A 14,201-nucleotide genomic window follows, 5' to 3' on the forward strand; every position below is an offset into this window, starting at 1 on the left:
TTTCTTTAATACAATTTTTTTTTTCCAATTTTCTGACATTTGATTTTAAGATTAAGATGTATTATTTTACTATATGACCTTTAACCAGATTATATTGGCAATCTGTGTATCTGACCAATTATTTCAACTGCTTTGGATATAAATTTTACCAAAGGATTTCAGTGCAAATAGGAAAAAAAATATACAGGCCAAATATACTCATATAAACTAGTGATGACAGTTTTTTAGAAGGTTTTCATTGACACATCATGATTTTTTCATAAAGAACAGTACATTCTTCTACATGTTTGAAAACATTTAGTTGCTTTAAATTTACTTTTAAATGCCTGAAGCTTGGTCCCAGGAACTGGTACAAGGCATAATCTTCGGGATCAATTTTCACAGAAAATTCCTTGGCGATAGTAAACATCTTGTTCACAATGAAGAATTCCTTATCAAGGGCAGGTAACTCTGTAGACATTTTCCCCAGAAACGACAAATGTTCCACAAAGTCTTCCACTGATGTTGGGTAGTGTTCAAGTTTCTTGGATGCTCCCTAGGTTAATACAAATAAAATACATTTGATATTTAATTGGTTTTTGTACAAATGAGTGAAAAATTGGAAGGCAATATCACAGAATTGTTTAGAGAGTTAGGAGTGCGTGTATAAGTCCAGACAAACGCCTACCTTTATGATTGTCAGGAGGTCTTCATTGCGTTTGTTTGCTAATGATAGGAAGCTGTTTATGAGAATCGGACACAATTTCCTCACAATAGGGGAGAGAACTCTCCCTGAAGCCTTTACTTTGAACCTGAATCATTGACACTCGTCTAAGAGTCGTCATCTTCTTCATCTGGTGGATCTGTAAAGTGAGAGAAATTAAAGTCAGGCGAGATATTACCTCAATCATTACATGTCTGTTGACTGTGTATCTAAATAATTCAATATGAAATGACCTTGACCTTTTGTCTCTTCACATAGTATTGTAGCTCCTTGACCATTCACGTCTCTTTACATTGTTAAGAACTGACCCTGAATAACTTTATGTATGTTCCATAGAGATTTTTTGTGACCTGGACTGTTTGTCTGTATTTATAGCTGAGAAGTGACCTTCACACTTTATTTATTTTACAACAATTGCGAAACAAGTTATATCAATTTATATTAATCATGCTTGTTGGCCCGGATTGAAGCACGCAAGGGGTCTTACTGTGGGAGGTAAAAACCTGAGTACCCAGGTAAAACCCACGTGGTCGGGCAGGTCACCCGACACCTTTTCACATCCCATTGGTGACTTGCATCCCGGCCACCTAGGTGAAAGTCAAGTGTGTTACCACTGTGCCTCCCGACCTAATAAGTTGTAAGAACCCATTGTATGTAACTAAATGACCTTAACCCTCAAATATTTTGTATGTAGCTAAATAACCTTGTATAGATAAGTGACCTTGACCTACCATGTCTGTATAAGTAGAGAGAACATGCTGAAATTCCTCTGTTGACCATTCCCGGCGTGCCATCGACTCATTCACATTCAGAATTCTGGCCTTGTCCACCATCACACAAAAGTGATCAAAGTTCTGGAAAATAAGCATTACAATTTTAGTTCCATCTGTCAAGCCATTATTTACATAAAGCAAAGGAGCGTATTATCGCCAGGTTAAGCACGAATGTTTCATTGCCAGTGAATGATGATCAAAAACTTTTTCTGAATGAAAATGATGTCAGAAACGTTCTCAAAATCAATATATGAAAACTAGAGTAACTTGACTGCATCATTTATTGAAATGTTTGAAAAATAGGTAAAAAATGACGATAACTACATCTGTACCTCCCTGACAATAATACCTCCATTGCTCTACAAACTGTATAATGAATGAGCATATTTGAAGGATAGCACAACTCCGTATCATTCTTCCTCAAAATTTTTTTTTTTTAATTCTTAAATCAAAAGTTTTCTACAAAGAACTATTTGTGAGTTTATAAAACACTTTCATGGCAAAGTGTATAGGCACCAACTTGAGTAACCAATCTAATGAGAGAAACAAAAGAAATAACTCTGTTCCTCACTTATCTATACATGTAAAGTGCTACTTTTCGTTTCATGTATCTAACGATTTCTTAAATTGTCATAGAAACTTTTTACTTTTTATAACAATAATATGAAGAAGCAGTCAAAACTTCAGCTTATTTCACCTTACACTTAGGGAAGGAAAGAGTAACAGAATTCCCGTATCTTCCATATCTTACTTACTCTAGAGTACCTTTAAGTTTGGGAGACATATCTTACTGTAGAGTACTGTTAAGTTTGGGAGACATATCTTACTGTAGAGTACTGTTAAGTTTGGGAGACATATCTTACTGTAGAGTACTGTTAAGTTTGGGAGACATATCTTACTGTAGAGGACTGTTAAGTTTGGGAGACATATCTTACTGTAGAGTACTGTTAAGTTAGGGAGACATATCTTACTGTAGAGTACTGTTAAGTTTGGGAGACATATCTTACTGTAGAGTACTGTTAAGTTTATGTGACATATCTTACTTACTGTAGAGTACTGTTAAGTTTGGGAGACATATCTTACTGTAGAGTACTGTTAAGTTTGGGAGACATATCTTACTTACTGTAGAGTACTGTTAAGTTTGGGAGACATATCTTACTGTAGAGTACTGTTAAGTTTGGGAGACATATCTTACTGTAGAGTACTGTTAAGTTTGGGAGACATATCTTACTGTAGAGTACTGTTAAGTTTGTCAGACATATCTTACTGTAGAGTACTGTTAAGTTTGGGAGACATATCTTACTTACTGTAGAGTACTGTTAAGTTTGGGAGACATATCTTACTGTAGAGTACTGTTAAGTTTGTCAGACATATCTTACTTACTGTAGAGTACTGTTAAGTTTGTCAGACATATCTTACTGTAGAGTACTGTTAAGTTTGGGAGACACATCTTACTGTAGAGTACTGTTAAGTTTGGGAGACATATCTTACTTACTGTAGAGTACTGTTAAGTTTGTCAGACATATCTTACTTACTGTAGAGTACTGCTTGACTAGCTCCATTTCCATTGTCATATAAGAGTTCAGTTCTGACAGTAAACCTTGATATTCTGGATCATCTCCAAACACAAAATCAAGGTCGGGCCAAGGTCGCATCATCTCCTTACGTTCCTGCTCCTCCTCATCGTCGAAGTTCAGACGTAAGTCATGTTTGGGTGGGGAGTAGAAAACAGCAAGCTTTGGCTCACGTAACATTGACACCACAGCACCTTAAATAATGATATTGGTAATGACATGTGTCAGGAGAACAATGCCTTAATTAAAACAAAGCTATACCAATCATGTATAACCTCAGAACATCTTGACTTTTAAATGATATTTATCCTTTCTTACTTTTGAAAGATATTATCTTTTCCTTCAATAGCAACTTCTTCCATTAGTATTTAATAATCTTGTTTTTTATAATGTAAGTACTTTATATTTAATGAGGTACATAACCTTTATAGAGAAATATGTATGTGCTGTTTGTGATAAAATAAATGGTTTGATTGGCCAGATGGGTGATATTTAGATAGAATTGGGAGTAACTGATTGATTGTAACTGGCCTTTATACCTATGTCTACCAATACAGTTGATCCCATCCTAAATGTCACATGTATATCAAAAACCTATCTGTAAAGGTCACCTCTGTATAATGAACACTTGTCTATAAAGATCACCTCTGTACAACAAAAACCTGTCTATAAAGGTCACATGTTTTGTATCCTCACAACCACAAATCATTTTATACAAACCCTTACATTTCTCCCCTGAGTGGCCTTTGTAGACAGGTTGAACTGTATATCAAGTTTCAGTCTCACTCAAGTGTGTTTTAACAATAGGGTTACAAATGCAAATAAATGTAATAAGATATTTATATGAAATGAATTCCTTTAAAACTAATACTTGTTTTAATTTGCTATTAAGTTTGTTCACGAAAGAAATCCTGAAAGTATTAACCATATGTAGACGAAGAGTGATGACGTACATTTCAGTAAGTTCTGTGGTAGACTTGCACAAGTCCCTATTTGTCAAAGACAAAATATTGTACAAAATATCAAAAATATATAAATATAAGGATTGAATAAAGTTATGTTGAGGTGTATGGGGGTATAAACCTCAATAGGTCTTGAGACAAATTTATTATGAACTGTTTCGCAGTTCATAATAAATTTGTCTCAAGACCTATTGAGGTTTATACCCCCATACACCTCAACATAACTTTATTCAATCCTTAAGTAATAAGTGTACGATATATTCCAATGTAATAAGTGTACGATATATTCCAATGTAATAAGTGTACGATATATTCCAATGTAATAAGTGTACAATATATTCCAATGTAATAAGTGTACGATATATTCCAATGTAATAAGTGTACGATATATTCCAATGTAATAAGTGTACGATATATTCCAATGTAATAAGTGTACGATATATTCCAATGTAATAAGTGTACGATATATTCCAATGTAATAAGTGTACGATATAGTCCAATGTAATAAGTGTACGATATATTCCAATCTAGTATCACATGATATTCCTTTTTATGATCTACTTACCGACGGTGTTCTCAAATCCTGAGATTACATCTCTGATGCCAAACTTGAATTCATTCTCATTTGGTGACAGGCTGACGAACGACCTGGACAACTCTGCCTTCTCTCTGTACAGAAATGTGTACATCATAACCAGAACTGACACAGAGGACATTTCTTAAACGGAATTTATTCTCGAAGCTTATCTCAAAGAGAAATTCTGAGGTTCTGAGTTTATATGAAATCTTGATGAAACCTTAAGCTAAGAATTCTGTTTTAATTTAATGAGAAGACTCTTGAAACAGATTTGATACAGATAGTACATTTCGTTTAAGACATACTCCACACAATTTTGAATGCCACCTACTTTTTTTCCTCTTGATAAGCATAAGCAAATCTATTTCTACTCTCATTGTCTTCATCGTACTCCTCCTCAGACGACTCCTCTTCATCGTCACTATCACTTGTCTCCTCGCCATCTTAAATATATACAACAGGAAATGGACATAAATCAATCGTATAAAAGTTGTTTTTATCAAAGAAATGTAAATTAGAAATAATCATGCATGGAAGTACACTGTGAGACAAATACTAGGACTGTGGTTTGTCTCAACAATTGATATCTAGGCGTGGTTGATATACAAATGTTGGAACGATGGTGACACTTATTTGAACAATTTGGTCCGAGCTTATCACATGTTAACCTATAACCTATGATGTTTAAATAAGGTCAAAGACAAGGTCAAGGAATTTATATACATTATGTATATGAAAGTTTTTATTGACCTCGATCCCAGAAAGATGTATCAGTAACCTAGGTAGGTCTTACAGCTAAAGAAAGCATCAGACTGGACTGGTCAAGCGAAGGCTTGTTGTTAGCTCTTCCTGGAAGCTTCAGTATGTCATTATCAATGTTATAATGCCTACTAACCTGACTCGTTTTCACGATCTGTGGTAAATTTGACCGACTTTTTCTGTGTGGAGTCTACTTTGCCATCAAATCTGACACGAGAAGAAGTGTTGGACCTGATCAAGCTCCTGTCGCCTTTTGAGGAATGATGTGAGGAGGAGAGTGGGGCTGTCACTCCAGGTACATTCAGCATCAGTTGCAGACTGAAAACACATGCTGTCACCTCCTCCACCTGGTCACGGTGCTGAATCTCACGCAGAATCTAGTCAGAAGTAAAACCAGACATCTTATATTATCATCATTACAAATACTAATGGTCAACAGTAATAATGATATCAACACATAGTTGCCCTACCATAAAAATACTCAATATTCTCAAATTTTCAAACTTCCAATAGGTAGACAATTTGATAAACCTTTTGTGTGTCACAACATATACAGAATTAACTGATTTTCATAGTAAAAAATTAATAAAATCATTTTTTTTTATAAAGAGGAAAAGGTAAGGAATGTTTGTATTCTGTAATATATAAGTTAAATTGGGTGTATTCTGTAGTATATAAGTTAAATTGGGTGTATTGTGTAATATATAAGTTAAATTGGGTGTATTGTGTAATATATAAGTTAAATTGGGTGTATTGTGTAATATATAAGTTAAATTGGGTGTATTCTGTAATATATAAGATAAATTGGGTGTATTGTGTAATATATAAGTTAAATTGGGTGTATTGTGTAATATATAAGTTAAATTGGGTGTATTGTGTAATATATAAGTTAAATTGGGTGTATTGTGTAATATATAAGTTAAATTGGGTGTATTCTGTAGTATGTAAGTTAAATTGGGTGTATTGTGTAGTATGTAAGTTAAATTGGGTGTATTGTGTAGTATATAAGTTAAATTGGGTGTATTGTGTAATATATAAGTTAAATTGGGTGTATTGTGTAATATATAAGTTAAATTGGGTGTATTGTGTAATATAGAAGTTAAATTGGGTGTATTGTGTAATATAGAAGTTAAATTGGGTGTATTGTGTAATATAGAAGTTAAATTGGGTGTATTGTGTAATATATAAGTTAAATTGGGTGTATTGTGTAATATATAAGTTAAATTGGGTGTATTGTGTAACATATAAGATAAATTGGGTGTATTGAGTAATATATAAGTTAAATTGGGTGTATTGTGTAATATATAAGCTAAATTGGGTGTATTCTGTAATATAGAAGTTAAATTGGGTGTATTCTGTAATATAGAAGTTAAATTGGGTGTATTGTGTAATATATAAGTTAAATTGGGTGTATTCTGTAATATATAAGTTAAATTGGGTGTATTCTGTATAATTCTTGAAAGAGACAAATCCTACCTCATCAGCATCTGGTGGTCCTTCAAACAGTTCCGGCTCGTCAAAATCAAAATGTGGGATCAGATATCCTTGCTGTGATTTCTGCTGTTTACGGGCGTAGGGTGGTAAGTTACTAGATGTACTAACCGCAGACATCGGTCTGAAAACGATTATATAGTTACTACATAGCTTAATCAACAAAAGCCATAACAATTTTAAACCATTATCAAATGTTTAAAAATATTTCTTTCAAAGTAAAAAATAACAAGAACTGTAAGTATTTTGAAGTTTCACACAAGAGGCCATGCCAATAAGACTGATTTTTAATTCCTTATTTTGAGACTTTCTTTGTAACGAGTACATGTACACAACTGTGGTTATCAAAAATGTTATTAAAGAATGTGAGGTATTAGATATTTTTATACCAACATATTTATAAAGTTAAGCATTAAGATTTATCGGACAGCCTGTATTGTAAACTACACACTCCACACCACAGAACTACAGGGTTCTATTGTAGTCATTGATTCTTAATTTATCTAATCACACATCTCTACACTTACATCATTTCTCAATCACACAAACTTGTTCCTTAATTACAGAATAAATCTTACTTTACAATGCATGTTTTTTCTTTTGTTTTCCTTGTTTGATTAAAATGCAGTAATTCCCTGTGTATTGCCCATTCTGTTAGATTGCCAGCACAATCCGAAAAAATGGTTTTATAATTCAAAGTCTGAAGACAGCCCGCTCCGGTGTATTGCCCGTGGGTAATCTTCATCAGATAGTCTGCTTTATCAAATAGCCCACTCATCAGATAGCCAGCTTCATCAGATAGCCAAATTCAACAGATAGCCCAATTCATCAGATAGCCCACTTCATCAGATAGAACACTTCATCAGATAGCCAGCTTCATCAGATAGCCAGCTTCATCAGATAGCCAGCTTCATTAGATAGCCAACTTCATCAGATAGAACGCTTCATCAGATAGCCCACTTCATCAGATAGCCAGCCTCATCAGATAGCCAGCTTCATCAGATGGCCCGCTTCATCAGATAGCCAACTTCATCAGATAGCCAGCCTCATCAGATAGCCAACTTCATCAGATAGCCCGCTTCATCAGATAGAATGTTTCATCAGATAGCCCGCTTCATCAGATAGCCAGCTTCATCAGATAGCCCACTTCATTAGATAGCCAGCTTCATCAGATAGCCCACTTCATCAGATAGCCAGCTTCATCAGATAGCCAGCTTCATCAGATAGAACGCTTCATCAGAAAGCCAGCTTCATCAGATAGCCCGCTTCATCAGATAGAACGCTTCATCAGATAGAACGCTTCATCAGATAGAACGATTCATCAGATAGTCCGCTTCATCAGATAGCCCGCTTCATCAGATAGAACGCTTCATCAGATAGAACGCTTCATCAGATAGAACGCTTCATCAGATAGTCCGCTTCATCAGATAGAACGCTTCATCAGATAGCCTGCTTCATCAGATAGAACGCTTCATCAGATAGAACGCTTCATCAGATAGCCTGCTTCATCAGATAGAACGCTTCATTAGATAGCCCGCTTCATTAGATAGCCCGCTTCATCAGATAGAACGCTTCATCAGATAGAACACTTCATCAGAAAGCCAGCTTCATCAGATAGCCAGCTTCATCACATAGCCAGCTTCATCAGATAGAACGCTTCATCAGATAGAACGCTTCATCAGATAGCCAGTTTCATCAGATAGCTCACTTCATCAGATAGCCAGCTTCATCAGATAGCCAGCAGAAGGCCATTTTTAATGTTTTCAATTGTATAGCAGGCAATACAAAGGAAATTACGGTAAACAACAAAAAAATCAACAGAACAAGCAACTCATTTTAAAATAAATATACTCAATACTAATTCAACATTTAGGTATTAAGTTTAAAGTAACAATTATCTTAGTGGTAAAACAATCATCTGTATTGATTTAATAAGTCATAGTTACTGCATAAAAACTGATAAGCACACTGCATTTATAAAAAGATAAGTGCATGCTTAATAACTTTATTTCCAAACACATGTTTCCATGTCAAAATCAGATTTTTTAAAAAGTAGATTTTTAGAAATATACATACAATGTTATACATTTCTCAAGAAGTCCTTCGTTAAAAGGCTGAAAACTATTGGTAGATCAGTGAGGTTAACAACCTTTTTTGTGGGCTTATGATTACACACACCCATCCTCTTCCCAGAAAAACTAATATCTGTGTGCTTGTAAGGGCTGGTGCACTTATTAGGTCAAATACGGTAATTCATTTTTATCAAATCAAAAAAATTCACAGCAGTACATTTTTACTCAACCAATAGACTGTATTACCTCATATTTACAGTAACTGACTGAGTTATGATTTATATTAAGGTGAATTTGTTACTCACCTTAATATAATTGATTAACTCTTATTTAGCTCATTAACATAGTAAAACGGATGAGTGATTTAGGTCAAGTTTATCACTAATCAAATCCACACAGTTTAATCACACTGGGTAATTATCATCAAACGACAGACAGTGGAACAGAAAAACAACTATTAGTGGTGTATCAACATGTTCAAACTTATTTACGTCTTCTGAATCTTCTGTCTCCTGAAATGGAATAGTTTCATTTCAAACAAAAGGTCCCTGGGGGCTGAAAATGTACACCAGTTTCATAAAGACATAAAGAAAAGTACCAAATATCAGTAAACTTTCTGCTCATTGAATTTGACTGAACTTTCAAATAAAAGGCCACAAGGGCCTGTATTGGATGTAAAAAACAGTCATAATAAAATTCTCATTAAAATTAATATTGCAAATGTTCTTAATACCAGGATAGACCACTATCTTCTTTTAGACAGCTTTATATACTCCTCAAACATAACCATGATTAACTGACCTGGAGAAATCCAGACGACTCATGGTCGACATCGACTCTGTTTCATCATCATACTCAGATCCATGGTAACTTCCCTGTAAATCAAAACATTACAACAATTACAATGTGTATATCTACAATGACAGGTAACATGTAAGTTATGTAATCAGTGATCTCACTGGGGGCATTAAGTGTATAACATTTAGTGGATAACATTTAGTGTATAACATTTAGTGGATAACATTTAGTGGATAACATTGAATGTACTTATATTTGTTGTCATTTTCTGTTTCTATTTTACATAAAAATTTAAGCATATGTTTTATTTACTACTCAGAATATGAATTATAATAATGTGGACATAATCAATGATCATAGCCTAATGAAAGCTGTTACTAAGGGCAGGTAATCCAGTCATTCTACTTCATATGAAAAGGAAATGACATCAGGAATATATATTTCTATAGGATATTTAGACATCAACAAAAGTTAGGAGGCTAGTACATACAACACACTGTACAACCAGACAACACTCCTAATATAGGTCTCAGTTTATATATAAAAAGGTGAGAGGATCAAATCAGACCAACAGTATTATATTTCTGTTTTTTTTCATGTCTAAATAAATTCTGATTTTTATTTGCATTAATATTAACACAACAGCCATACATTTGTTAAATCAAACTTACCAACCTATATTTAAGTAACAAGCAAAATTGAAGCAAACTTTAGTGTATTGTTCATGGGTTTTTTTCAAATTTATACTGGGAAAAAATCAGTCTTGAAAAAATCTTGATGAATGATGATACAAACTGAAGACTGAACACATCAATACTGTAGGTACAGTTTACAGTTCTTTAGAGGTCAACAGATCAAAGTTCTGTCAATCATGTGTGTGAAATGTAATCTGCCTTTACTCCAAAGCTTCATTTCATTAACTGTATAATTGAGGTGATAGGTGAAACTTGATATGTTTTCAGTTAAAAAATATGGTCGCTCTTGTGCATTATAGAGATTCATATTGACATCACTATCAATTACAGGTAAAAAGAATATATACTTTTTAAAATTTTAGTAGATGTGAAAGCAGTTGGAAACACATCTTTGTCTCGAGTCTGAGAAGATATTACATGAAGCAACAAAATATACATGATAAGTATCAATGTTAGACAACACAAGTTCATACATAAAATACATATTGTATTTCAAAATAGCACACAATATATATATAATTAATCATTTTCCTGCTGTGTTAAATTTGAACTCAAACCAAACATATCAAGATTAAATAAACAATATTATAAATAGAGTTAGAAGCCGTCAGACACTCTAGAGTTACTGCCCCTGTCTACCGTTTTGACGGGTTTTGGAGGAGCCTCATCCTCTTCAGGCTCAGGACTGCTGCTTTTTGACGAAGGAACGTAAGACGATGCCTGATACGAAAATTAACAGAGGGAATATGTCAAAGGTCAAAGGTCAATGGGATACTGTTAAGACAACCTGTACCAAACAGGAAGGCGTTATTAAACACTTTCCAGGGGAGGGATAACATCCAAGGGAGCACTCTCTCCGCAGTCTTACGGTCTCCAATGTTTTACCTGAGCATAAAGAATCCTTCCGTCCAACTACTTACTAATAGTTACTAGCTCATTGTGACTTGCTATCTCGTAATAGAAATTAACAATCTGCTCATGACAAAGACTGATGCTGCTAATCAAAGAATTCTCAAATTTTTTTACAATGCAAAATAGATAAATTTTCATCAGATAAAACAATAATTTTTAACTACATCATAAAATATGTAAAAAGATATTTGATATGAAAAAAATATTTTGGTTTGATTTTCTTGACTTTCCTTTTGTGTATAGTATTTGTAATCTTATATACAATAAAATTTGGCTCAATGAGAATGTGTATACACAGTACATACAGAACTATTGGACCATTTAGAGAAGTGTTCCTCTCATAAAGACTGGCTCCTTCTGGTTTCTACTGTATCCACTTGATCGTGTAAATAACCACATGGTATCACTACATTTTTTAATTTGATACTTTTTTTATAAAAATTTCTGAATTTTGATACATGTTGTAATAAGAAACCATCCATAACCTTTTTTAAGTAACAAAACAAGGTATTGTGAGGATTAATTGAATTATGATTTACATCATGGGATTTTCATGTTACATTGGGTAGAGGTAGATGGATGGGGATGGGTAGGGGTTGGTGGACTTTAAAGTATAGGAAATACTTACAGTAACTCTGCTGGCATACGATATGGATATTTGGGGTGTTTTGGTCTGTTCATAAATAGCATCAAAGTGAAGTTGGATTTGTAAGAAATGTTGCTTTTATTATATAAACTGTTTTACAAACTGAAATATTTTCCAAAAAATCAAAAAAATACAATATTTCAGGACAATTTCACCAGACTTTTGATTTACAGGTCACTCGACTGTCAGGCACTAGTTATAAGTTTTAGTAAACTTCTTTTTTTTTGTAGAAGAAATGGCATACCTCTGTAAGAGAATGACCCATTCAGAAATTCTAATTGTCATATTTCTTTAGATTATCTATAAGACACAACTATGCTAAGAAGTAAACTAGTGAAGATATAGCATTCTCTCAAGGGTTCAACATACATTGCTGAATGCTAACAAAGCTTCTCAATTCATTAGGCTTGCCAAGGGATCATAAAAATGGTACTTCTTGTAAACTGATCTATTCTGAAAACATAATGATTACTGAAAACTATATGCTAATCAGTAAATTGCTCAGAATGAACCTAAAACAAACTACATGTATTTTCAGAAACCCACCTTCTCTTCATCCTCATCAGTAACATTGTACGAGGACACTAGATGATCCACTAGATGTCTCACTGCTGTCACGACCAGCCTCCGCAACATCTCTAGCATCAGGTAGTCAACTGACCGCAGGAATCCAGCCAGTCGGTTCAGGATCTTTCTCCACTCTGCTATCTCTGCGTACAGTGGCTTTACCACTGGACAGAACACAAGATGTTTACAGATTACACTAAAATCACAGCATAAAGTTCAGCTCCATTGGAGATTAGAATTGTAGAATGAATGCAAAAGGATTTTTTTTTTATGTTAGGAAATGATAAAATTATATTGATATTTTACAATATGACATTGGACAACAGTATTTTTTTTCTTAAGAAGCTTTATACAGCATAAATACACCCATATAAAACAGGAAATCAGTTTGTTAGTGTCAAAGATATAAAACATTACTACAATGTGTTAGAAATAAAATGTATACCAAATATTAAGTAAGTATATATACACTGTCTGTACAATACATGTAGTAGTTTACTAAGTACCTAGGTTAACAAGGTTTAGTGCTTGGTTTAACAAGGTTTAGTCCTTGGTTTAACAAGGTTTAGTCCTTGGTTTAACAAGGTTTAGTCCTTGGTTTAACAAGGTTTAGTGCTTGGTTTAACAAGGTTTAGTGCTTGGTTTAACAATGTATAGACCTTGGGTTAACAAGTTTTAGTCCTTGGTTTAACAAGTTTTAGTCCTTGGGTAAACAAGGTTTAGTGCTTGGTTTAACAAGGTTTAGTGCTTGGTTTAACAAGGTATAGACCTTGGGTTAACAAGGATTAGTCCTTGGTTTAACAAGGTTTAGTGCTTGGTTTAACAAGGTATAGACCTTGGGTTAACAAGGATTAGTCCTTGGTTTAACAAGGTTTAGTCCTTGGGTAAACAAGGTTTAGTGCTTGGTTTAACAAGTTTTAGTCCTTGGTTTAACAAGGTTTAGTCCTTGGGTAAACAAGGTTTAGTGCTTGGTTTAACAAGTTTTAGTCCTTGGTTTAACAAGGTTTAGTGCTTGGTTTAACAAGGTTTAGTCCTTGGTTTAACTAGGTTTTTACCTTTTTTATCATCTTGTTTTCTCTTTGTCTTTGTTTCAGGAAGTGGAATATCAGCCGCATACTTTGAGCGTAACTTCGTTTTGGAGGTAACAACTTTAACCTCCTCTTCCTTTGGCTCCTTGACGACGACTTTCTTTACACCTTCTGCTCGGATACCGTGAGTAATACCTTCCATCTCAGCAACAGTCTAGTATAAAAAATACATATGTTCTCCTATTTATCATCCATCTCAACTATGTTCTGGTATAAAATGTACATCATGTTTTCTGAGGTAACTCTGCCTCATTCAGAAGAATTGTGATTATCACATAACTCCAAAGTTACCTAAATACCTTGGTCTAAACACATGTTTTTCAAAATACTAAACATGTTGCCGATTATGTTGACTGATGGAATGACAACATAGTAAAATCTGAAATAATGTTACCTGAACAGTTTCAGTTATAGGTAATTAATGACACGACATCTAAATCCGAATTCTTGACAGCCATCTTGAATTATTTAATTGATTCAATAGGTTACATGCTGATGAGGTACATCAAAACCATATCTAATTTTAATAGTTTTCTAGGGTTCTTTACAGACATGTTTTCATATTACAGTAGAGAACCAACTTT

At 33.9% G+C, this 14,201-nt stretch overlaps 1 protein-coding gene across 1 annotated transcript in view; it reads right to left on the reverse strand.

The window, feature by feature from the left end:
* Nucleotides 1-14,201, reverse strand: part of LOC117323123 (dynein heavy chain 6, axonemal-like) — a 134,358-nt gene that overhangs the window by 101,249 nt on the left and 18,908 nt on the right. The window contains 14 exon segments of the mRNA XM_033878151.1: nucleotides 317-535; nucleotides 668-706; nucleotides 708-842; nucleotides 1,435-1,557; nucleotides 3,012-3,244; nucleotides 4,578-4,681; nucleotides 4,921-5,032; nucleotides 5,485-5,725; nucleotides 6,825-6,963; nucleotides 9,403-9,423; nucleotides 9,713-9,786; nucleotides 11,945-11,989; nucleotides 12,509-12,693; nucleotides 13,585-13,771. Of these exon segments, the coding sequence (XP_033734042.1) occupies nucleotides 317-535; nucleotides 668-706; nucleotides 708-842; nucleotides 1,435-1,557; nucleotides 3,012-3,244; nucleotides 4,578-4,681; nucleotides 4,921-5,032; nucleotides 5,485-5,725; nucleotides 6,825-6,963; nucleotides 9,403-9,423; nucleotides 9,713-9,786; nucleotides 11,945-11,989; nucleotides 12,509-12,693; nucleotides 13,585-13,771 (1,857 nt within the window).

The sequence above is a fragment of the Pecten maximus genome, chromosome 3 (assembly GCF_902652985.1).
Source record: "Pecten maximus chromosome 3, xPecMax1.1, whole genome shotgun sequence".
Lineage (NCBI taxonomy): Eukaryota > Metazoa > Mollusca > Bivalvia > Pectinida > Pectinidae > Pecten > Pecten maximus.